Source organism: Solenopsis invicta, chromosome 16 (genome assembly GCF_016802725.1).
Source record: "Solenopsis invicta isolate M01_SB chromosome 16, UNIL_Sinv_3.0, whole genome shotgun sequence".
In the NCBI taxonomy this organism is placed as follows: Eukaryota; Metazoa; Arthropoda; class Insecta; order Hymenoptera; family Formicidae; genus Solenopsis; species Solenopsis invicta.
The window spans coordinates 14,665,733-14,693,228 of NC_052679.1; the positions used below are offsets into that span (position 1 = coordinate 14,665,733).

At 29.7% G+C, this 27,496-nt stretch overlaps 1 protein-coding gene across 1 annotated transcript in view; it reads right to left on the minus strand.

Moving 5' to 3' along the window:
- The window catches only part of LOC105201536 (protein PFC0760c), a 38,966-nt gene extending 13,052 nt beyond the window's left edge, over positions 1 to 25,914 (minus strand). Inside the window, exons 1-9 of the mRNA XM_011169584.3 lie at positions 11,802 to 25,914; positions 11,204 to 11,346; positions 8,697 to 8,873; positions 8,248 to 8,455; positions 7,800 to 7,924; positions 7,536 to 7,669; positions 4,345 to 4,610; positions 3,738 to 3,885; positions 107 to 3,657 (exon numbers count right to left, since the gene is read on the minus strand). Coding sequence (XP_011167886.3) covers positions 107 to 3,657; positions 3,738 to 3,885; positions 4,345 to 4,610; positions 7,536 to 7,669; positions 7,800 to 7,924; positions 8,248 to 8,455; positions 8,697 to 8,873; positions 11,204 to 11,346; positions 11,802 to 11,977 — 4,928 coding nt within the window. The 5' untranslated portion in view covers positions 11,978 to 25,914. The remainder of the gene's footprint in view (positions 1 to 106; positions 3,658 to 3,737; positions 3,886 to 4,344; positions 4,611 to 7,535; positions 7,670 to 7,799; positions 7,925 to 8,247; positions 8,456 to 8,696; positions 8,874 to 11,203; positions 11,347 to 11,801) is intronic.
- Positions 25,915 to 27,496: the final 1,582 nt, after the last annotated feature.

A 27,496-nucleotide genomic window follows, 5' to 3' on the forward strand; every position in this document is an offset into this window, starting at 1 on the left:
CTAATGAAAATAATAACTAATAAAATTAAAAATTACAAATAATCTTTTTAAATTAATCATAAATTTTTTAGCAAATAAATAAGTAAAAGAAGGAAAAATACTTTACCGACAATTATATGGTAATTGCTTTAAACGTTCGCCTGTTTGTTTTCTAACATCCCTTCGAGCCAATGTGATTTCTTTTCCAAGTTCTTCTGTTTTCGTATCATCATTAGTGATTTTTTCATCAGATTGTTTAGGAGCAAGCTTTATAGGAATTAAGTAACTTTTATTGTCTTCCTCGTAGGTAATATCATTATTCAATAAAATTCTAATAAACTCTTCCTCATTGATCAGTTGATAATAATCATCGCTTTTATGAAGTCTTTCCCATGCTTCTCTTTTCCTCAAATTTCTTTTCTGTTCGTCACCGATTGTCATTAGTTCATTTTGATACTGATGCAACAATTCCTTTCGTCTTGCATATAATTTTTCTTTCAATTTATCGATCTGTTCTGCGCGTCTCAACAAGCGTCCCTCATATTTGATGAGTCTTTCTAACGATGCTCGAGGAAGGTTTTGCGATATGATCTTTATTTTTCTCGCATTAGCATCTTTTTCCAACTGCATCCGAGCTTTCGATTTATTAGTCTGATTGTCTTCTATGTTTCGTAACTTTGACTTTGTTTTCGATTCGTCCAACTTGGAATTATCGATCGTTGTACTTTCTGCCTGCTGTAACAAAATTGTTTCCGTCGTCGCTTGCTCGGCTATTGCTTCTGTTGTTTCTTTGAGGGAGTTGGTTGATTTCAGTTCAATTTTATAATCATTGTTGTGCCCTTTCTTGTTTTTCTGATCTTCGGTGGTTGTTGGATAGGTTGTGCTATCAGTTTTCTTTTTTTCGATGGTGGGATCTCGTACATTTTCATTGGTCGTTTCCAGGGTTTTCCTAGCAATAGAGAAAATAAGATCTTTCTGATCGTTCTTATCTTCTGAAGAAATCGTAGAAATAACTTGGGAAGAATCATACGTCTTTGTCTTGTTTTCTGATTCGACGTCTGATGATTGGCCACGAAAAAACGTTTTGACACTGTTATTGTCGTTTAGAGAAGCTTCTGAAGTTGAATCCAGTGGTGATCGATTAGTCGCCTGCGTCGTATCGCTTAATTTATGATCTATTACATTTAATTCTGTGATTACGGATTCCATACTTGTATCATTTTCTTCATTATCAATAATGATTGCATTTGGAAGTATTTCCCCTTCTATAATTTCTTCGTATTCTTTAACGTCCGCACTCACGCTTTTATTTTCTGAAGAAGTATCTGTAATTTGGGCTGTAGGTACTGAATTATATTTTACGCGACGTTGGTGGAGCTTCTTCGGCGAATCCGTAGCTCGGATGACTCTGCAGTGGCAATCTCTCGCGTTTTCTTCGTCCTCCTTAATCATTTCTTCAGCAAAAATCTTTCGAAGGTTTTCCCAATTGCTTCTTTTATTTCTTTTGTTATGAAAAAGTTCATCACGAATAGAATGTTCTGTATATACACTAGTAGGTTTAGAATATTGAGTACTTTTTGCATTAATATGATCTCTATTCTTTATGCTCATAACATAACTGTTTTCTTCTTTTAATTTGTCGTAATTTATACTTGAAATTTGATAATTATCGTAATTATCTTTCGTAGTAGAATCTTGAGAAGGTAGATAAAAGGAATTCGAAGGTTTTAATTCTGGTTCCATCTTTAAGTTCGTTTCTTTAAATCCTGCATTTGACGCTTGATGATTGATACTAGAAATTGGTATTTTGGGAAGTTGATCAAAAGGCTTTGAAGCTGCAACAGTAAATTCGTTATTATTATTATTGTTGTTGTTATTATCATGTTGTTCAGAAAATTCTGCCTCCCATAGATCGTCATAATTTTTAAAGTTTTCCTTTATTGTATTAGATAACTTGATGTTCTCAAAAAATTCATTTGGCTTATGTTTGGACTGATCTTCAACCTCCTCGATCCAAGTATTATCTCTTGTATAGTCTAAGGTCGATTTTTGACTGTGTTGCGTATTCTTCTTCTTCGCAATATTATCACTATCGTCTTCATCTTCAACGTAATCGTAATCTTTTTCTTTTTGCTCCAACGAATCTCCCGTGGTCACAAAAATATCACCCTCGGGAAATCCTTTGACAGGATCTTGCCGAAAGAAGCCATAAAAATTGTTTTCGTCGCTATCAGTAGTTTTTGGATTGAATGGAACTACAAATCCTTCCTTCTTGCTATCGTCTTTTTGTCTTGTCTTTCTTTCATTTAGATAATTTTTCAAGTCTCTTGAACGTTTTCTGAAAGAGCTCTCTCTCTTCAGATGCCCTCCTATGTCGACGAATTTTTTGTTAATATCTCGTTTCATTCTTCCAGGCTCTATCAAACTTTGATATTTATCCGTGATGCTAATTTTAGAGTGCTTTGGATGGTCTAACATTGATTTTTTACTATATTGTGTATTTTTGTAGACATCGTTTTCTATTCTGTTGCGATCTTGAATTAAATTTTGACGATCAATATGACGAGCAGCATTTTCAAACGCATTGCTTTTGAATAATCTTTTAACAGGGTCTCTTTGAGACAAATTATTATATTTATTCTTATTATCATTAAAAATTTTTTGTGAATTACCGGAATAATAGGATGAAATTAATTTCCCTCGACCTTTCTTCAAATCATCTTTTTTCTGTTTTATTTTCTTTTTCACACAATTCTTTAAGTCATTTATTTGTGAACGCTTTTTTAATATTGTGATTTTTTTAGAATCTTTCAAGTTTCTGTCCAAATGTCTTTTAAATCTTTTTTTCTCCATTAAATCGTCGTTGATATTAACCTGACTATTCTTTTTTGAGTTATTGTCTTCTAACAAATTATAAAGCGTATTGTAGTATTTTTCTATTTTTTTAATTATATTTGCCTTTATTTCAGAGTTTTCTAATTCAATGGAATATTCGTTTAATTTATTATTTATTTTAATTATTGATTTATCTCCATTCTTTACTTTGTCTTTGACTTCGTTCATAATTGGCTCGTTTGAAGTATCTTTATTAAGAAGAAGGGCATCAATCTTTGATATTAACGCTAGAATATTGTCAATGTTTTGTACTTCTGATTGATGATCTTCAGTACTTTTGATTTCCATTTTAGCTTTCTTTTTCAGCAGAATGTACTTAAACTTTTTCACAGTATCTTGAATGTTTTTAAACGGATCGTCTTCCGTTACTTTTTTATTTAAATTTTGTTCTTCTACTTCTTCAGTTGAATTTTCTTGTTCTTCTCCCAAATAGACCGAGAATGATCTCTGCAAATTTGGAAGTTTATTTTTATTCTTCTTTTGTAATTTATTTTGTACAAGTTTTTTTATTCTTTCAAGTAATTTAGGCTTCCAGACTTCCTCCTGACTTTCAGTTTGAGTGTTTTCCACGCTTTTCTGTTTCTTTTGATCCCGTTTTCTATAAATCTTTCGAATTTTTAAATTTGACTGACTTTTATTTTCTTTTACATCATCTTCTACATTTACATCTTTTTCTTCATGTTCTTGATTGTCTTGTTGGATGACACCTTCATGTCGTTTCGATAATTTCTTCACTGCACTGTTCTTAATTATTTCTTCTTCAGAAGAGATGCAAGCTTCTACCTGTTAAATTAATACTTTTTCGATTATCAATGCATTATTAAATTTGATATGTACTATATATAGAAGCGGTTTTAATTTACCTTTGCATTAGGTATAACCCAGAAACCTATGCCATCAGAAGGGAGTTCTAATTCAAGGCCATCAGAATTGATGATAATTTCTGGATTTATTTCAGGCAATTTTGTATCGTTTATTAAATTAAGTGTTTTATTATTCAATAGAACTTTCCTGAAAAATTACGTTTTTTATCATTTTTGTAGATAAATTTGTTATGATACGTTTGCAATAAATAAAATAGAATACATTGTTGTAAAAAGTGTATGTTAAAAATTTGTTGTTTGTCTACATTTATATGTCAAATAAAATATTTTGTAACAAAATGTTATTTTAAATTACATTCAAACTTTGAGACTAAAATGTCTACATGTAATTTTAAGTATATTATTAATATACATGTAAATATATGTAATGTTTTTACAAAGAATACATTAATATATATCTGAATATCCGAATAGTGTTTGGCTCGTTATCGGCATTGTATTTTACGTTTATAATTTATTTCACTTAAACCTATGATTTACAATTTAAAATTTTATTTTTACATATAATATGGATGGAAAAATTAAGGAATGGGGTAAATGCTTTTTTATATGTATACAAGTATGTGCATGTTACAAAATTACTTACTCTGAAAACATTTTATTGTCTGTCTCAAAATCTGGTGATAAAATATACTGATGAAGAATTTTGATTTTGAGATCTTTTAAACTAGCAGTCACTTTCTTCGGTGTCAGGTTTATGCCGAAAATCGTAATAGCTCCGTTACTGTATAGCATTGAGGGTTTCGCGCACTGACTGTAAAAATACACGTGATTTTCGTTGTCAGATTGAAGTTTTATTTCCAAGACTTTACGGTCCACTAAAGTCTTGTGCAATAACGATACCCAATAAACCTGATAAAGAAAAACGATATTGTTAATAAAGAGTTTCATAAATTCATCTGTGTACATATTTTACTTGTTCTCTTTAAAAAATAAACAATTCTTTAAATATATTTCTTTATACTTCTATATTATATTACAGTTATTTTTATTCTAATATATAGGACAGTTTCTAAGAAAGAACAAAAAATGAAACGGGATATTCCTTAGCTTATTTTGGGAAGAAATCGTAGAGGAAACAATTATCAAAATTGCACTGGTTTCTATTTTATCTAAAAATTTAACTGTTATATAGTTTCTATGGGATTATTTGAAAACTATATAGTACTGCCATATGATGCTTTATTATAATCGAGACATTAGGCACAGTAGAAATTTTATTATTTACATGCATAGAAAAATCGTGATATTGCAATTAGTTTTCATATTTTGTAGCTGAATCGCAGCAAAAATAAATGACATAAATAAATTGGATTTTAAACATTTGTAATAATTACAATAATGTTAGAATTAGAATAATAGAATTATATTTTTTTTTACTTTAGTACATTAGATAAACAAAGTTTTATAAAATGCTCTATTTTAAATCATAGCACAATATTTAGATTACAATTTTTTTAAAAAGAAATACAGAAAATAGTATGCAGAATCTATGTATCTTAAAGAGTAGTAAAACAAGAATGAAATGTGTATAAAAAAAAAAACAGAATTTTTGTAAATATTTTTGTAGACATTATTAGAAGGAAATTTTATGTAGACTGTAATGGAACGAGTTAGATTCTATGAGCGGAATGGAAAACCACTACGATTTTAACAACTTGTGTTAGGAAATCCATTTACTAAATCACATCACTTGCAGGTTCATAAAATTTCCTTACCTACTTAAAAAATTATAATGATGTAAAATGTAAAACATTACATAAGAGAAGGAAAAAATTAAGTAAAAAATTAAAAAAATGTTTTTCATAATTTATAGGCTTTTACGTGCAATGTGCAATTTCAACAATCTTGCCATATGTTCTAAATTGTTCCATTAAAAACTTAATATCATTATCTTTACGCATATTTCTTGATATAAAAATATTTTATTAGTACTAAAAAATAGTCTTTAATACCACATATACATATACTAAATTTAAATAAAATATCTCTGAGCATTTCCCGAGTTTCCAAATTTTATATATTTTTTTCTCAATTTTGACACACTCTATTTTGAAAATGGCAGTTTAGAACATATGTTCAAGACTTTTTCTTCCTAACATAAAGCCTAGCACGCAATGGAGTAATATTCAATACTAGAAATAAAAATTAAAATTTTATACTATACTATAAATATATAATATTATACTATTTTCAGTACGGGCAGTGAATTCAGGACGCAGTCAAAGTGCTTCACTAATCGTACAAATTTTTAATAATATGTTTTGAGGGCAAAGTAAAGTAATCAAATCAAAGATAATTGGTAATAGCGTATGCAATTTGCCCGCTCAGATCCGTAGTTACACAAATACGCGCATTGGTCTGTCATCTAATATTGATTTTTACAGTTCACGTCGATTTTCGCAGCTGATTATTAATAACGTTAATAATAATTATTAGAATTATTAAATATAATCATGTCATATTTGAGAAGGAAGATTTTTCGTTTTTGACATGAAAATTTATTTAAGACAATTAATGTAATATTATCTGTTTATTTTTACTTGAGAGGAGTGATAATAAATCAAGGAATCAAGATTAAGTTGACTATAGTTTTTCAACAGAGCTTAAGTTTTTATTAAAGTTGCAAATTTCGATTTATATGATTTATATAAAATTATATAATTTTACTTCTCTTAGGATTTCAAAACTTGAAAAGAATATGTTTAAAAAATGAAAATAATAATTAAACAATCTTTATAAATCTTTTTTTTTGGAAGATAAATATTACATTTTTTAAACAAGCATGAAATTTAATAAAATTTTGTAGTTAGAATAATTAATGAAATATTTAAATTTTCATTAAAATAAAAGATAAAATAGCGTGCTCACATCATACAATGTGTTAATAATTAATGAGTAATTAATGTGTAAATTTGCGATCGTGGCGTAGAGAGTTGTGCGTCTGCTCTCTGTGCCAAAGACCTGTATTCAAATCCGACCAGAAACATGTGATTTTACTTGATCGCTACCTCTCGGAAGATAATGGCAAACCACCGAGAGCAGGTGTTTTGCCATGAGAACCCCTTTAAATTAGGCCATTCGGAACCGACATTTAAACTGTAGGTCCCGTATATTTACGTAAATTGTAAAAAGCGCACATCAGAGAAATACACTGAGGGATCACAACATCTCGAATGAAAAGACTGAGATCAACGTGTTATTAACGTAGGGTTTTAATATTAATAATTTTAATAATGTTTAATATTAATAACCTCTCTATATTATTTTCTCTATATCATCTCTACATTATTATTATCTGACATGAATATCTACATGATTACAACTACGATTGTACATTGATCATGTTGCTATTCATATTAGATAATAATATTTCTCAAATATGAAATTATTACGTTTAATAATTCTAATAATAATATTTAATGCTATAATATTATTGCTATTAATAATCAGCAAGAATCAATATTTATTGTGAAAATCAATAACAGATGACACATTTTGCGCGTACGTATGTAATTATAAGCCTGAGCGCGAGAATTCTATATGACATTACTAATTATGTTTAATCGATTATGATAATCGAAATATCCAAAATTATTGCGATATTTTTGTATTAGCATTACTCTATTTTATTTCCAGAATCGTCGTCATTAAAATATTCTATATGTAAATATTCTGATAATTGTGAAAACTTGTACAGACGTATATTTGACAAATAAAATATTATTTAAATTTGAATAGAGTTTACATATTTGTCTATGTTAATGAATGACTTACAGGAGTGGCTTGGGTTAAGTCCAACAATTGTCTCATTACAACTTGTACACCGAGCTTGGCAGCATCCCCAAGTCTTTTCGTCCAGATAAGTGCTCTTAGATATTGGTATTTGCTCTCTTGTGGTTTTGATTCGACTAGGAGTGTATGCAAAAATTGAACGTTACAAATAATCATATAAATCTCGATACATAAATACACACAATGGAGGTTTTTAATTTAATTAAATTTTTTCAAACTTTAGTCATAATTTTGCAATATTCTCACCAATCCACAGCGGTGTTTTTCCTGCCGCGCTATCGATAATTTTGTACAGCTCGTCTTTTTCAGCAATCATGTTATCATAATGTATAGAAATGTTGTCGTTGTTTAGAGAAACGTTATCCAGATTGCTAAAATTTTTGTTAAAAATTTAAGTGCATGTAATAATCAAATAGTAATAAATTCATCGAAAGATTCAGTTTTTATTTTAATTCAGTAAATAGCTTTATGAGGATGTGTGTCATGTTATTGTATTAATATCTTTCTTAGAGTCGAACACAAGCTTTTATTTTTATATGTTATATCCACCTACGTTAATTTCGTTACATATTTAGCATAAAGATTATATAGAAAAAAAGAGAAATGTAGTTTTCGAGAGTAATTTACAAAAATATAATTTTGTTCTCATTGAATTTTTATATAATTAATATTTACATAAAAATGAAACACTTACGGGTGCCATGTAATTGCAGAAAGCGCAGTATTTGCCGAATGCAAATAATCTTGAAGATACTTCTGTTGTTGCGCCGTTCTGTATGCCACAATATCTGGTCCCGTGATTAAGCTATTGGCATATCTTGGGAAAGTTTTCAGCATTTCGCGCAAGTTGGCGACGTATTGTCCCAGTTCTCTGCCAGATAAGTCGCATCTCGTTTGGCATTCTGCAACAATAATATTTTAAAGCTACTCAAAATTTAATACCTTAGAAATATAAAAATTTCACGTGTACATATTTTTTTAAGGACAATTTGAAGTTAAATATATATTTTTTAAACAATATTAATTTTAAAATATTTTTGCAATAATTGAATTTTGTCCGGTTTTAGATATCAGATGTTAGATTATTTTTATCTAATTTATATTATTTTCTTTTTTCGAAAAAGCAGTTTTTGATATTGTTACCATAGCCCAATTGCCAGCTGACGTTGTAACCCATTCGATCGCTGAAAGAGAGAAGTTCTGCTATGTTCTTGGGATCGCTGGAATTCAATTCGTTGCCAATGTAGTGAGGAGTGATGCATGCGACTACATCTAATCCGGCGTTCTTTGCCCATTGATACATAAGTGTCCATTGTTTCCCTGTTAAATTTAAACGGTCTATTCAGGAGACACATACATCTAGATGAATCAAAATAAGAGGTTAATTTTGCAAATATATTTTGTGGAAAAAATAAAAAGAGATAGAGAAGTTGTGTTTATTCTATTATAAAGGTTACACTTTTCTTTACTTAGCATATAAACTTTATTAAAAAACAATTGTAAAATGACATCACTATATTCATTTTTTCTAAATGTCACATTTTCAAAAAAACAGTTTTGCTTTTTGATGAGTCCTGTGAGAGCAGTAGTGGCCACTATAAATCTCTCTCTTTTTTTTAATATTGTTTAGAAAGATTTGAATAGTCGTCACTTTATATTATTTTTTAACAAAATTTAAACATCACACAGAAAAAGGTATGATCCTTACAATAAAATTAACATGATTTCTTTATCTCTTTCAGTTTTCACAAAAAATTTGCAAAGTCAAGTTGCGTTTTCAAAAAATATATAGACCGGTCTAGACGTATATGCCCTTAAATTAAAATGCATATATTTTATATTAAAAAAATATTTATTTTAAAACTTTAAATATTCCGTAAACTATCCAATTTTTTGTCAGCCACTCTTCCATATGTTTTTTATACAGAACGTTTCGCGAAAATATTCAATTCTGCTTTGCATGCATAATATTTGTACTTCAAATAAGAAACGTAATTCTTTGTGCATTTTATGTGTAAACATATCGCCTTCTCAATCTGAATAAATATGATTCGACAGCTGATTCGCTGTCAGAGCAAATGCAATAATCTAAATATTGCATCAGCGAATATTAGCCCTTTCGCAACTCGTAACCGTGCTATTATCTCAAAGCTTGTACCGCGACGTTACATTATAACATTCACTAGGCGCTTCTACCATCAAAGCTAATGGACGCGCATATAACTACTGGCAACCGCAAAATAAATTAACAACATTAACGTTATGCAATTGCGTCATCGTCCTCTTCCATTGACACGTCGTTCCTGCTATCCTTTCAATGCAATATAGCAGTTAGGCCCATTATCATGGGGCATGAAACTAGGAAATATCGTATAAGTGACACGCGTATTATGATGGCACATTTTGTTAATAAGTTATTAACAAAATCAGGGTTGGGAAGTAATGCGTCACTGGTAATGCTATTAGTGTTATTATTACTTTTTTTTTAATAACAATCACTATTGTTCTCTGTCTGTAACGGTAACTACAACGTTGTTACGTTTTTACAGTAATGGTAACGTATACATATTCATGCATTAATGTTCGGTTGTTATCTTTGTATGTATGTACTTATTCAGACGCATTTCTTCAGTGCTCAAATATGTACACTAATTGGCACGTCAGATTAAAGGTTACATTAAATGCAATTATAAATTTTATTTATTTTTAAGATTTATAATATATTTTGAATATTGAAAAATATTTTGTACTTTATATGGTACATGTAACGTGAGAAATTTTCTGTATTGGTAATGAATACTGAAATGCATTTCTAATAACAATATTCATGTTTAAAAACAATGAAAACTTTTTGGTAAAAATTGTATTTGTGAATTACATTCTTTTCTGTTAATATACTAAAAATATTTAAAAATGTTAATATAACTATAAAGATTCGAGTTAGAATTATTAGATAAATTTAATAAAAGGAGATTGTTATATAGCAACTTTCAAATTTTAAGTTTTAATATTGATTATTAGAAAATAAAATTTCAAAATCTAATAGAGAAGAATTGCTAAAAGCGTCTTCCAAATCGTATCTTTTTAATATTTTAGAAACAATAGATAATTATGCAAAAAATAAATATTAATTTATTTTGTAAAAAATAAAAAATTTAATTGTATATAATTTAATAATTATCTTTGAAATGTCGAAAAGTTTCCATAGATAGAAACTAGAGACTAGATTAAAGTTGCAAGTTTTAGTATTGATTACTAGAAAATGTAATTTTAAAATCTGATAGTGGACAATTGCTGAAAATTTCTTCTAAATCGTTAGTTTTCAATATATGTGAAATAATAGATAAATACGCAAAAAATAAATATTAATTTATTTTTAATAAAAAATACAAAATTTAAGTGTGTATAATTTAATAATTATCTTTGAAATATCAAAAGTTTCCGTAGATAGAAATCGGATACGGGAATACTCATGATGGTATCTTAAGGGTTATTAACTAAATCAAAAAGGTTAAGAAGTTTCCTTGTTTACACTCTGAATTATATACTATGTTTTTGCTGAAAATTTCTGAGTTTTATGTAATATCTACAAGATAAAAAAAAAAGAAAGAAAAGGAAAGAGAGAAAGAATATTTAATGTCATATATTACCAAAATGCATGTCATTTGGATCCATATCAATCTCGTGCGAATATACTTGTTCGAAGTTGTAAAAATTGCTTTGAGGTCCTCCAAGGCGAATGTAAGCAGGTACCAAGCCTCGTGCCAAATTTGTGCTTCTCTCGATGTTTTTACTGAATATTTAATACGAATTGTAATAATATAAATTTTTTCTTATTAATAATGTAATAATGTTAAAGATGATATTTTCCTTAATCTTTTAAATTAAGATTGTGAATAAATAAATATTAAGTATAATGATTAAAAGTTGCATTTAAACGGCGACAAATTGTTAAAATTAACTAAAAGTGGTAAAATTAACTCAAGTTTCTAAATACAATTAATATTTTATTGACAAAAATAAAATTGTGATTTTCTAATATTAAAATGTAATTAAATCTTTGATAGCATTGAAACAACTAATAAAATTTTTTAAATTTTTAATTTCTAATGAAAATTTCGTGAAACATTAACAAAAAAAAAACAATAATTAAGTGAAATGTTTTGCTGATGCTACTTTAATGGTTCTCTTTATTTACCAATATCTAATTCTTCCGAGAAAACTCTTTTCTTCCTTTTAAATACTTACATAAAATCATTGTCCTGCAACGTTGCTGGATCCAGAGCGAAACTGAGAAATGCGTGATCTGTTACCGCAATCGGTTTCTTGAAGTTTACATTAAGTATCAGATTTTCCGCGAGGCAGTTCGCGACAAAAGAGATTACTTGCAAAAGCAAGCAAACACATTGTCGATGACATTTCATTTTTCCGGGAATGTTTCTTCCGTCTGGTTTTTACACTCAATTCTCACTCTTTATTTCATTTTATAAATTCAAAGTAAACTGAAAATGTTGTAGACCTTATATGTACATATTGTACATGAAAAAGCCTTACGATATAATTACAAAGAAGAATACGTATATTTAATTCTGACAATATAAAAAATTGTACAGAAATGTAGATCGACGCGTGAAAATGTTAACGTACGCGCGTAAAGAATCGACACAGTAATCTGAAAGACTTTTTCACGCGTACTGAGATTCCATTCACTAACATCGCGTAAACGGTTCTGAAATCGTGTCACAATGAAAATTGCTTAGCACCTGTTTCGAAACTGAAATTTCATTACGTAAACAGAATCAATAATGCGCACACACAGCAAAACGTGTTATGTTTTGATGAGCTTCTTATAAGTTCGCGCAATATATCTGTGTCAATTTAGTCTAACTTACACGTTATTATTTACAATTTTGACAAATCGTTACCTTCGCTTATTCGAATCTGAAACTTTGAGAATGCAAATTCTTTTAAACTCGCGAATATTAATGCAATAATTAATAATTTTATAAAGACAAAGCAGCGCTTACGACGGATTAAGTAAAACGGCGGTAAGAAAAAGCGCAAATAAAAGTCTAACAAGTAAATAGGGTTCTAGTTACGTAATTAATAATTAAAAAATTGTCACAAATGTTAAATGTTAAATGAAATGCTATACGTTTCAATTTTCTCGGAACTCTCTTTTCAACGGTCTATTAAAAAATTAAAAAAAGAACAGTTTCTTGAAAAAAGAGTTTTTAAAATAGAGTGAAGGAAGTATTTGGTGTGATCGATAAAAAAGTAAGATACTTGGTTATTTTTGCTTTTTATTAATTTTCAACAAATATCTCGGATTAAGTCATCGCTAGAAAAAAACAAACACAAATTTTTACTCGAGCAGTAAGCGTCTCCTCTACTGGAATACATTTTCGTCGAGACACCCTGTATATCCTGCGAGAGTGTATACTTGTGTGGGTGAATGTTAGGTGGTCACTTAATTTCTAAGGTTCTTTTTTATATAATATATATAATATATATATCTAACAACAATATAATATTATCATCATTCGCCTCTTTTCTTTTTTTTTTACTTTGTTAATGTTACATAATACATTATTATATTCAACAATAAACTCGTTTGTTTCATTCCTTTATCGATTAGATTAGCCGCTACGCACTGCTACTTTATACAAGGGTTTTATTCCTCCGCCATACATCGTCATTTTTGCTTTGCTTCCTTTGTTCACGCGAGCTTCCTGTTCTCTTCAGCGTTCTCTTCTCTTTTTCGTCTGCCGCAAAATAGTCCTCCGATTCGAGGATTCTAGAATTTCAGCTTTCCACAAAGCAAAAGATTTATTCAAACGCTTAACAAATCATAAAAGGAGCAAATAATCTGACAATTAATTTCGTTTAGCATCTTTTAAGATTCTAATATTACTCTTTTTAGCCAAATTGAAGTTATCTTTTAAAATAAGATTTCTTTTTATACGTATCTTATTTATTTTAATTTTATTACTTTCACTACTAAGACAGCTTTTCAATTGAAATATTGTTAAATGATAAATTAATGCGCATATGTATCCTGCCGTTTTTTGTTTTCATCATTTTTAACGTGCTCAACTTATAAAAGAAAATGTCTACGAATTTAACTGTCAGATAAAATAAATGCAAAATTGAACAAGTTTTAAGAAAAGTATAAACAAATTCAATATTTATAGTTTCTCAGTACAATCTTCAATGTATCGAAAATTAAGAATGTAAAATTTTGATCAATTAAAATTTGAATTATCTCAGTAGCCAAGATTCATATAAATTCCTTAGAATATATTTGATTTCGTAATCAAAATTAGTAATTGCTACTTACAAACAAAAATAGAAGAAAAATTCAAAGATGCTTAAATGCAGCAAAGCAGAAATTTATGAATTGAAGAGTTTGTTCGTGAGTTTCAAGAGTCCAGGCAATCTTCAGATCATTCGCGACCTTCCATTCATTTTCCGAGCAAGCTTCGTGCGATTCTCGTTCACTTCTTTTCACATTCTACATTCGGTGTTGCTAAATTCCCCAAACAATTTTATTCTAAATCGGTCTTAATTTAAAGACATCTCTTCGCAGATATCTGCTGATAAAAGAAAAATAAGCTCAGACTTATCTGCGTGAGCTATCATAGATCTCTTAGATTAGAGTAAATTAAGATCCAAGCTTAATTCTTTTATCTCTCCTTCATCGTCTTTACCCCTTCCAACTAATTTCCTTATTACGATACGTTCTGAGATGTCTAACTTTGTCTTATAAAGATGTTCCGGATCTGCGAAAAGTTGTCACGAGAGTTTTCAAATTTTTCGTCATTAATCCTAGAACCTTAATTATTTCTAAAAAAAAAAGAGTAACAAATATAACTCTTAAAATTTTTGTATTTTAATATTTACTGCGTGATAAAATATTTATTAACTAAATCACAATTTTTTGAATTATGTCGATAACGGGATTGGACAATGAAGTGTTCAGTTTTATATCAATCAAATTTAGTGACGTAAGATTAAGGTTCCAGGATTGGACTGATCGCAATTTACTTAAGCACTCGTTCGATAATAGTAATTGTAGGCATCAACAGTATTGCTTCTTGGTTTTAACGAAATCACGAAGAGTCTGGTCCGCAACAATATCGAACGTACGCTATCATCAAGAACAAATATGTCAATCAGTAATGTAAAATCAGACAGAAGTTTCTATTTAAATTGTCGAAAGATTTTCATATCAATTTCAATCTATTGGATCATCATAAATTTACTTTTTAATTTTATTTCAGGTTTAGGTGTTTCTCGTAAGAAATGAAATCTCTTTATCTTCGGTAGTTGAGAAACGAAGAATTAATAAAGTTAAAAGCTTTACATCATTATTTCATCATTATTCTTAAAATATCCGTTCCTCTTATGCTAAATTAAATTTACTTATTAAATAAATTTTTCCAATTTTTTTATTATGCTCCAATAGATTAATAATTCTATAAAATAGAATGTACAATAACATCCACGTTAAAATATTAAAATATCTGACGAATTTTAATTTAAAGTAATTTAAACACAAACCTAAAGATCTCAAATAATTAACATTAAAAATTTTAATATTTGTACAATATTATAAAACTACTGTAATAACATTACACACTTGGAAAAAGCGACAATATTAACAAATGCGATTGTTCATATAGTAACAATTAAAAGTAAAACTTCCAAAGCAATTATGAAAATCGACAATACAAAGGATCTCCAATCAATGGCACTTTAATCTGCGCGCATATTCTGTCATTAATATTCATTCGATTTCTTCTTTATTAAAAATGTCGAAGTACTAATATAATCTTTTTTATTAACTAATTTTTTATTATCAGATAACATTTATTTACTTTTTTTTTTAGACAATTTCTTAGACTTACATAAAAAATTTAAAAGACTGTGAATAAAATAACGTCTCGTTAAATTTTCAATATTCAATCGATTCAAAATTGGCCGAAGAATCGGCAATTAAGAAAGAAACACGATTGATTTTGAACGCCTTGTATATAATTCTTACGACAGCGATAATAACGATAACTCCTTGCCACAAACATCGCACAAGTTCGCTCGGACATGTTGGTATAACGAATCATTGCTAACTTGAATGGCAGTCGAAAATGCGGAGTCTTTTTAACGCTCTTCCTTTCGTAATCATTCACAATCGGCAAAGTTCTCTCTCTCTCTTTCTCTCGCTTTCTCACTCTCATTCTCCCTCTCTCTCATTTCCATGAATAGTCCCTCAGCACTCTCGTGTGTATAAAGCTAAAGTCTACCTACTTAACCACATATGGTTTTTAACTTCCTTCTTAATAATGTCTTAATAATCTTGCTTAACGCCTAACTTCTCTAACCACGGGTAGCCTCGAACTAACGCGTTTCTTCTCCGCGGATGCTCCGGAAAGTAAATCAAAGGCAACGATTCTCGCTCGAGTGCTGGAAAAATAGCTTTTAAGTTACAAATAAGAAATGGCCACGCGATCGTGCACGCCGAGTTGAGTGAGTTCGAAATATATCGAATATTCACGAGATGTTCGAACACCTATTATTGTTCTCACTTGTTGTTCCAGAATGAATTTTCCGAAGAAACGCGGCAATTCGAGGACAACCCGTACGCAGTAATCATCATCGTCATCACTTCTCGCGATGTGAGCGATCGTAATAGTAATCGATTAACGTTAAGTTATCATTATTACTTTTTAATGCGTTGTGTCGTTGTCTCTGAATAGCCAAGTCGGTATTCGCGAATTTCCCGGTGTTCCTCGAGATCGTATATTAACCATCGATTTGAATGTAATCATTTTGCGAATAACATTCCTCGATACAGGATCAACACTTAACTTAGTCCGATTAAAAAAAAAATAAAAAAAAATAAAAAAAAAGAAAATTTCAGACAACTGAGTTTAAAAACTGCGGAATTCTCGAGTCCAAGAATTCGAGGATCTACATGAATCCTAGGATGGCGCGAATATCTAATAGTTCAACAATCTACACTTTCAAAGGTGTATGAATCCACAGACCCAAGAATTCACAAATTAATCTGCAAAATCAGTGTCATCTATCAGAATCTACGTATCTAAGCATCGACAATTCTTGGAGTTCGTCTAAGGCGTGCTCTGTCTAAAAATCTAAAGGACATATTTTAGGAACTCTCTTTTCCTTTTTCCTGAATATAAACGTCTCGAGGAAGTGAGAAACCCGCCCGTATTGTAATTTTTTTTTTCCCTTTTTATCGTATTCGCTCTCGGTTGCGGTTTTACGATAAAACCATCATTGTAAAAACGATAACGAGTTAAGATGTAGGTCGAAATGTCCCTAAAAATTTTTATGTACATGGAAAGAACATAATGTCTGCCGCCTTGATCCTCAAAATTTTCGGCGCTATTTGGGCTTAACGAGGTCATTCCCTTCTTAGGAATTATTACTGTTTTCCTATCCTCTCAATAGTTTTCTTGATTATCAAGTAGTCAAGCAGGATCGATACTAGTCGCACGAAGGAGATGGAGGAACGGAAGTTGAATTTGCGATTTAGAAAAAAAAAAGAAAAAAAAAACAACTTGTAGACATTGAAATTCGAAGTTTGTTCACAAGAGCTTGTCACTTTTCGCGCAGAAAACAATTAAATTATTTAATATCTCCGATCCGGCTAACATTGATCAGGATAATTTGAAGTTTAAAGTACAAAGCTCGCGATATTGAGATTGGATCACAGAATCTTGAGGTTTTTGAGGTTTTATGATCTACAAAGTCGTTATAGTGACGAAACGTCGACACGGATGGCTTATTCGAATTTCTTTGCCGTTCCTCCCTATTTATTATTTTCTCAGACCGACCGATCACATTTGAGATTTACTCGTTCTGTTGTCAATTCAAGATTGACAGTCGAATATTTTCTTTTTTTTTTTTTCTTTTGAACGATTTAACATTGAAGAAAATTGTTTCGAGGAATTAATCAAGCGATCAACGAGATGTTTCGTGGCCTATGATCGGTGAAGAGGAGTTAATTCGTGACTTCAACGACACTTCTTGACTGCTGAAGTTAAACACGATTTGCATTTTAGCCTAAATACAATGTAGAAAATTTCATTCCGAGAATATCACCATGTATGTAATGTAAATAGCAAGCATAGAAAGCAGCGGCTGCATTGTATATTCTTCACTTTTTCCTCTTCTTTCTTTCGTAGAAAGGAACACGCCCGCTCCGTTCTATCACTTGCCCACCTTGATTATATTGTATAAACCGTAATTTAGATTATTCTATAGTCTACGCTACTCACAGATACTAACAAATGTTTGTACCAAATACAACGCATCGTTAACCAAATTTTCTCGTACAACGCCTACATAATCAATTTGCGTTTATATGTTCCCTGGAAGTGCGACAGTCGCGAAGTGAGACAAAAACTAACTTCGCTTCACGGTAGATCAGCCGATAGATCGATCGGTGTTGGATTAAATATATTCGGCACGCCGCGAGGCGCGGGATGCGCTCCTCGCATTTATTATTTCGAGAGCGGGATCGTCCCTTTACGTGAAAATCTACAAAACACAAATTATCGCGCGTTTCTTCTTTCATTTGACATATGTGTATATATATCACGTGCCACGTGCCACGCGAAATTGGCTTAGGGTGGCTGAAGGGGAAGGGAGCGAAAGTGTTAGATTCTTTAATGTATGAAAAGTCATGCACTTGTCGCAAGCGCGACACGTTGCGCAGCACGCACAGGAGACGAACGTAAAAATGATTTGAGCAAGTCCGAGAGCATTTCAGAGACACAAATGACCACCGTGAAAGAAAGTTACGTGCCTTTTTCCTCAAAAAGAAAAAAAAATGCTATAAACTAGTGATTAAATAATGAAAGAACAAACAAAAATAACAATTGCGTTAAATTGATGAACTACTTTAAACATGTAAAGAATTAAAAATCGTATTAGGAATAGATAATAGAAGGACTTTAAAGTAATAGTGACAGTAATGTGTTTAATAAAAGTCTACAAGAGATTCGAGTTCAGTTCTAATTTGAAGCGAAGACATTTGAAAACTATTAAAAAGCTATGCTCTAAACTGAGACAAAACAAATTAATACATTGAAAATCATACGGCTAGATTGAACTTTAAGTCAATGAAGACTAAATTGTTTACAAATAATGAAGATTCAACGTATGTTATAACGTAATGATTTCTAGGTTTCTAATTTTTTTTTTTCAATATGAGCGTTTTTCTTAGTCTCTACGTTCTCAATTCATAATAGTAGTTACAATAGTATATGGGACATAAATAATAGTTACAATTGAAAATGTGGAGTATATAAATGAAGAGAGATCATAACGTGTCATATGCATCGGAATCATAGAAGTTCTTCCATTTTCGCTGTTAATCGTACATTAAGCTGTCGTACGGAGAATTCCTCGAGTTGCAGAAACTTTCCGACGAACTTTTCTTATTAGCGACATGGCGACGAGCATTATTATCCCCAAACAATATAGTTTATAATTTAATTAAATAAATTTCACTTTAACTTACATCATAAATATCTTTTATCTTAGCTTCTTTATTTTACAAAAGCAAATCAACGAGAAAATATATAATAATTGCGTTCGTAATGATAAGTATAAAGCTATTATAAATTATAAATACCATATTAATGTTTAATAATAAAATATAATTAATGTGACGATAATAGAAAAGATAATAGGAATTGTTTGTAATATTTATATATTTTTGCAATTGTGCAATTAATTAAGTATTTGCTTGCGATAAACTTAAGAAATCGCAAAATAAGAGTTTCTCATATTGTTTAGGGTTAATGTTGATTATTAAGAAACAACAACGACACACGACATTAGTCAGCAGTAACATCGGCATCAGCGACAACATCGAATACTCGATGCTCTTTTGCTTTACATGCCAGTACATTTTGCTTCATATTTTCTTCTATTTTTACTACATAGATTAAGTATAGAATAAAGAAGTAGGGTGCAACGCAACATATATACGCGTTACACGTAAGTAATTACATCGTAAGTGACACTACGGAAAAATTACAGAGAGAGAGCTAAATATCCGATTAAGAGAAAATACATCGTATTGCATCTCATCTCCAATGGAATTGAGAGGAAGAGCACATAGCACATCATTTTTTTTTTTTTTTTTTTTTCATTGAACAGCGAAGTTTCGATGCAAGCGAGATATCTTCGTCTTCGAGATTCCATTTCTCGACAATCATTCCGAAACTAGCTATGGCGGTGTATTTAATTGTATTTGTTCTTCTTATTGAATTTTTGAAATCTTGCTTTAGCATAAACGTATATGTGGTTTTATTCTTTTTTTTTTTTTACAAGTTCATCAATTCATTATTTTTGGAAAAGAATCAAACGATATAATTGGTTTTTAGTTTCCTTGTTTTTTTTTTTGTAAACAGCGAAAATAGTATCTCGAAGATGAAAACAGTTCTTGTTTTTTTTTGTTGCTTTGAAGGAAAGATGGCGAATGCATCAACCAATTTCACGAAATTCGTTAAATCTCACAAACACTTGATGTAAAAAGTTCGGATATTGTCACTTGCATATATCAGTATAAAGTTATTAGTGGCCGTGGCGTGAATTTAATAGCGTATTAAAAAATTGTAGGTTGAACATCTACTAATATATGGATCATTAATTTTAATTGTGTAACATTTTATTTTTGTATATTATGAAATGTTAATTCAATAAAGAAAATTTTCTGCTTATTTATAACGGCACTGTTACAACAACGGCATGATATGCCTCAGATGCAGTTCTTTGAAATCAAAATTAACGTCTAAAGTAACAAAGCAAACCACATCAAAAGGAAAAAAAAAGACTGTAGAGAGAAATTAGCATTCTCAAATAACGTGTACTTGATACATTTGCATCAATCTGAAATTCAGATAAGTAAGCGCAAGTACGATAATTAATCGATGCATTTCACTCAGCTTAACCTTCGTGCCCTTTGGACACGTAGCAGGAGCAACATCGTCACAATGAAGAGCGCATGCATTTCACATACAACATTTTAACTAATATGGGAATCAGAAATCGTGGAGAGCATTTAACAACTTTATTTTTTTTTTAAATTCACCAAATCATTCTTCAATTAGTATTATGCAATCCGATTTCATACTTTCATACTTTTATTAGTCATTTTCTTCGCTGAAAATGAATAAGTTACTTTGTCACATGTCCCGTTTATAAATTATGGGTTACAATCAAAAGAAAAAATACAAAATTGATTAACGGAGATATTGAGTTTAGAAAAATAGAGAGAAATAGATTCGCTTCTTATGTTATTAACATTGATTCCCATATATTTAAACGTGCTACGTAGAGACACATCGAAAGTTTTCTAGAGCAACAGCAGATAATAGAGAGATTAGTACAGAGATTAATGCGGGATTATTACTATTACAGGAGGATAAGTCGCGATAAGTGAGACGAGAGAAAGCGATTAAGCAAAATATTTTACGTCATTGTTAATTACTGCATTTAATGGCCATTTACAATTGAGTAGACCAGGATAACGTTTCAGTCATGGCGAACCTATCTACCTTTTGCTAGAGGAGTAAAATTATCGGGTGTCAATGTTTTCAGTTATAATCCGCGTTTAATTGTAGATTAAAGTTTGTTCCACAGAACATTCCTGGTCCTTTAAGTGTGTCGCCAGATTTTTTGTGTGTGCAAGCGAGAGCATTAACTCCAATGGTATTCGAAACTCTACTAACATCCAGTGTCGCTAACATTGGAATTCATCAATACGTGCATTATTAGATAAATTTCATAATTATCAATTATAATTAAATGAATCGTTGTTTAATTTATTGAATTTAAACATTTTCACATGTTCTCGAAATCTTTCTAGAAAGTACTTAAATGTTATTTCAATTCCGACGATTATGTACAAAAGAAAAGGATAAGGTAATCGTAAAAAATTGTATTTATATGTTACACATTTACAAAATGCTTAAAAAATTTTGATGTATCGGGAAATATTAATGCTCCCTCCTGTACAGATCTTAATTTGTGATTATATTTGACTTACACACCTACAACGGATAAATACTGTATATTGAAAATTATACGAGAAAATGTATGCATATATCTTCGGTAAATCGATTTATATTGAGTAATTGACTTCGAGTATAACATCGCTTTGGATATAATCTGAACGGCGGGGTACATCGCGAGGATGTTCGAAGAGTATAGCAACGGTGTTATCGCACCCAAGGTGTCAGTGTCCTAATTAAAAACTCATAACTACGAAACTCGAGAAATTAAATCAAGTATTATGGTATGAAAAATTTGGAAATAAAAAAGATAAAGTATCAAAAAATTAATTTAAATACGAAGAAAATATCTGTATATAATATTTGTATGTTAATTTGTAAAAGTTGTAAGTTTGAAAAAGTTTTTTTTTTTTTTTTTTTTCGAAAAAAAAGAACTTTTTATCATAGTACCTTATGTTATTAATTTATTAACTCAGCAATGAAAAATATCTAAATTTTTTGTTTGCAGTTATGAGAGTTAATCAGGATGATTAAACACGCAAGACGATTTACAGGAAAGAGCGTAAATTTCGGCCGAGACCGGATCTTCGAAAATAACCTCGTCGTTCATTTATCTTTCTAACTTTGATAACAAAATATATATGTATTTATTTGTGTGTGTGTGTGTATTTATATATATATTTTCTTCTTTGATTATATTAATTCATATCCTAAAATTAAGAAATTGACCGTAAATTTTTTAAATAAATTTTATATCTAGTTGTAAAGAAATGTTATATCATACAAAATTAACGATACATCGTATTCTGTTGTAATTCTGATTCTATAACAATAAAATAAATACTTACAATAATTATCATTGTTAAAATGTAAATATATATTTAAATAATACCAGTGTCACAATATTTTACGAAAACGGAATTAAAAGTACAATTAATGATACAGTAATTAATAAAATAAAATTCAGTTATAGTTTTTAATTGTTGTCGTTTATCTCGTATGTTTTATACAATAGACTTTTAGATCCTTATATATTTTTCATCATTTTTGCGAATAAATAAAATATATCAGAAATCATCTGTGAACGAAGCGCATGACGATGGATTCATCTTCTTCGAAATTGTATTAGAGAGGTTTCGATATTGATTTACGCCGTTCGGAATTAATTGTGGAACGAATTACCCGTTACAGGGTAATTTTCGAAGATCTTCAGCCAGACAGACAGTTACACGAGAGCAGTAAGCTGCGCGACGAAGAAGATCAGCCAGCCAGCGACATTGATAAAGAAGATATGGCAAGCGGAGTAGAAATTTGACATGCACATCGACAGATAGATGAAAGATTACACATCGAGTACACTTTGAAAAACATATTGCAAAGAAAATCATTTTTCATTCCTTCCGCATTCTGGATATATTAGTCGATCGTCTCCCAGATTCTCGTGCATGAATCGTTGGAGGTTTGGTAGTCGGTCGAGATCATTTCTTTTCTGCGTAACTCCGTAGAAAACGCAAAGACAATCGTAGTGACAAATGTTACAGGCACAGGATGTTTGCAAAATAATGGTTCAAATCGATACGTTGAGTAAAATTATACTAAACCGAGAAAAATGCTGCAGCATATTAGCCATTTTCGTGAACTAGTAACGCAATATTTTTTCACCATGGAATTATACCGTGGAAACGGTGGATTGCGCATGGTAGAATATATTATATGCCATTATATATTCTTATGAGTTTGCGGAGGTTTTCATTAAAATTTTTTAGTTTAACAAGTTCTTTTTAGTATATTATTAATTTGAACCATTATTTTTTAAATGTCTTGTATAGAAGTAGAATATAGTTTAATATAATAAAAATATATAGTAAATATAGTAGAGATTTAATCTATGGTTATGTGAGAGAAAAAATGTATAGAGAAAACTTGTTTAATTCTATAATCCCATATACGTAGCAAATTTTCTCATATGTTCAAATGAATCTTTACCTGGTTCACATAATCACATATTAGCATTTAATACAAATAAATATATGTGTATTAATTAAATAATAAATTGATAAACAATTCTAGGTAGCACGTGTTGGTCTATACGTTTCATGTACGCTTTCTAAACATAGAATTCCACAATTGTTTAGAAAACGTGTAAAATTAACATTTGCTACTTAAAATTGTACATAATAAATACATTATATTATTTTAAAACACACTGTATGTATAATATGTCCTATTTTATATATATATACGAATAAGACATATTATTATGTTAATTAGTTAAAATATAATAATTATAATAAAACAATAATTAAATAAAATGTATAGATATGTACAATAATTATAGGAATATATCTCTATATAAAATGTCATTTAATTTCAAAATCTAATCAATTTGAGTTTACCATAAATATAACCACATAACACAATTACTCGACACCATCCCTTAAGTTATAAATTTAATCTCTCAATTTGATTTCGTATCCAATTTAAGATTTTTTCAAATCATGTTTCACGATTAAAACGGGATCTTGAAGATCACAAATCAAATTTTCAGGGGAAAATTTTAAACCTATGAAAATCCTCATCTATCTCCCAAGCAAAATCGAAAGGAGAACGAGGATAAGTCAAATGCTGAAAGAAAAGTTTTTGGTTTGTTTTTCGTGAGCAAACAGCTGCAGAGTCGCATCGGATGGTGGAGTTTCTTGCTCTGAAAACCGAGAAGCAGAGAGAAAGAGAGAGAGAAAGAGAAAGAGAGAGAGAGAGAGAGAGAGAGAGAGAGAGAGAGAGAGAGAGAGAGAGAGAGAGAGAGTGTGTGTGAGAAGAGAAAAGAGGGAGGAGAAAATAGCAGGCAGAGAAAGAAAGAGTCTGAAAAGGACAAAACTGAGAAGAAGAAAAAGGAAGGCAGCACGTTGTCAGCGATTTTTGCAGAACTTTTGGTCGTCGCCGAACTTGGCGAACTTCAGAGGCGGTTCTGCTCTTTCCGCGAATTGCGGCAGAAAGTTCGCGGTTTTTTTTACGATGAAAACGCGGAATAAATGCGGCCAGCGAAACGCTCTGTTTGCGTTCACTGAATATTGCTATTTGTTTGACGATAATTAATTCTTGGACAGCGGTGACCAAGTCGTTTGAGGTTCATACAAGTTTAATGGTGTTTGTATAAGTTCTTTTTGTAGACCAATAAAATATATGTAATAATACCATTCATAAATATGTAATAAATATAATTTGATTTATTGTATTTATTTTTATTATTTAGTTTTTTTCTCCTTACTTGAATCAGTTTTATTAATTTTGCAAAAAGCATTTAGAGGGTACAATAAAATAAAAAAACATAAAATTTACTTTAAAATGATTTTAAAAGGAGCCTTAATATGGGTTTTAACAAACTTTGTTTCATGCAACTATTAAGCGTTTTTGCGGATAATTTTAACGGAGTTACGCATAACAATTTGCAAAGTGTTTGTAAAATATACACAATCAATTATTTTTTTACGATAGTATTGCAAAAAAAAATGCAAAAAGTTCACCAAGCAGTAAAATGAATACTAAAGATATGTAGAAAAACAATAAAAATAAATTAAATAAATAGAACATTGATTATAAATTAAATAATCTTTTATTTATAATACAGATAAAATACAATGTAAATACCAATTACAAAATTGCAAAATAAGCGTAAATTTTAAAAAGGAACAACTTTTTTTAAAATAGTAAAATGTAACAAGTAAATAAAAAAAGAATACAAATGGGAAAATAAAAAACCTGAAAATTCGAAGCTTTGTGATGATAGAAGGAAAAAAGTAGTTGAGTTTATAAATTAGAATATTAACAATAGTACAAAACATAAAATAAAAGATGAGTTTAAGAAAAAGAGAGAAGATGAGCAGAATTGAAGTTCATTTAGAATAATAATTTAATGATTATTTAAATGAATGACGTCAAATTGATCCGCAATTATTTTTCCGGGTGCTCTATGACTAACTTCGTTATAAATTTCAGTCTTACAAGTTTTAAAATCCAACTTGTCAGATAAAATTTATCTAGATGATTAGTTATAATTATAAAGGAAAAGAAAATTTAATTTTAAGTCATAAGAAATTACCAAGATTGAATTATCAAACCATTTAATATAGAAAATTAGAAAACAATTCTGAAACTAGTCAATAAAGCAAATAAATAAAAATTAGGTGAAAAATCAAGCAACATTCTGTTATTAGATCATCTTGATCTAATCTTGTCAGCGGTAAAATAAATTTATCGTTTTATTATCAATTTGTAATTTATCGTCTAAGAATTGAGAATATTTGTATTCATAATAATATAATGAAAATGTAATATAATTATTGAAAATCTTTTAAGAGTCTAACAACATATTAAAATAAGATTTTTAAAACATATAAAACTAAATATTTTAACATTAATATTAATAATTTAAAGAATGGGAAACGACATAAAAAGCCGATAATGAAATTAATTCATGATTAATTCATATCGATTTTTGTTTCAGAAAATAGATTTCTTCCGTTTTCTGAGTTTAATAAAATATGTTGATATTATTTCTCGTTATTTGTATTTTTGTTTTCTTAAATTAGAAATCTCGTTTGATATTTGGACGAATGGCAGAGCAAGAATTAGCAATTACTATTAATCCCATTTTTTTTTCGTGATGATTTTACCGTGACGCTCGATGTGTTCACTGTTTAATTTTGTAATAATCACAATAACATTGCTAATAATAACGATACGACTAATAATAATAAGTCCCTTCACCGTCGTCTCTCTCTTCTCTCTTTAGTATATTAAAGCAGTCGTCGAACAAACTTCTATCAACTACATAACTCAACTACAGTTATTATTTTTTCAACTATCCGAAAAATCTTTTCTAAAAACTTAACGCGCTAACATACGTTTCTTTTTTTTGCTTCTTTCATCTTTTTTTTCTTTATTTACGTTTATATATGTATATATAAACATAATTTTATATATATACATATAAACTTTTTCATTATTGTTTGTAACGAGCGAGAGAAGCGAAGTATCCCGCCCTGCACTTTGCGTTTTCGAGCACGTGATTTACAAGTGTATATCTATCTCGAGAGCCGTATGCTGCGCGACCAGATAGCGCGGTGTTACGTATAATTAAATTAATTTTTATTTAAAAAAAAAAAAAGAAAACATTAGCGTTCAACTATAAAACATCGACTGCTAGCGGAAAATTAAAATACTGTATAACAAATTAACAGAGCAACAGAGAAATTTTTTTTGTTAGCAAACATTGTACTATTATCTTCATTCTATTATCACTACTATTTCCGTCAATGTTGCACATTCTCGTTTGCACGTAAATCGGATCAGTGGATTTAAATCACTTATAATTTACTATCAACGAGTTGTGAAACGTACTTAAACGTACTAGACGCACGAATTTATCTGGCTTTGATATGTTTGTTGCACATCTTGTTCATTCAATGCATTGTATTTCATTCGTGTAAATCACGAAAAGACAATATGTAACGTTGTAGCAAGTATAACAATAGTATTATAACAAATGTGTACGTGTGTGTGTGTGTCTGTGTAACAGTTAGTGAACATAAATCGGATATTGGCCACAAAGAGTGAAAATCAATTATATTAGTTAGCATCGGCGATATAAGTTTAATTAACAGATTAGTCGATGGTAAATTTACATAACTTTTTAAGATTGTTACTTCTTGATTTTTACCAATAGTCTCACTCTCGAATATTTGCTCGTTGATTTTTATGGGTTTTTTTTAAAGATCTTAATTTTGTATCTTTCTCATATGTAAATAATTTTCTTTTAGAATATCTTTTATTCGTGAGACCAATTTTTAGTTGAAATATTAAGTTTTATTATACACAATGTTACAACTTGCCTTT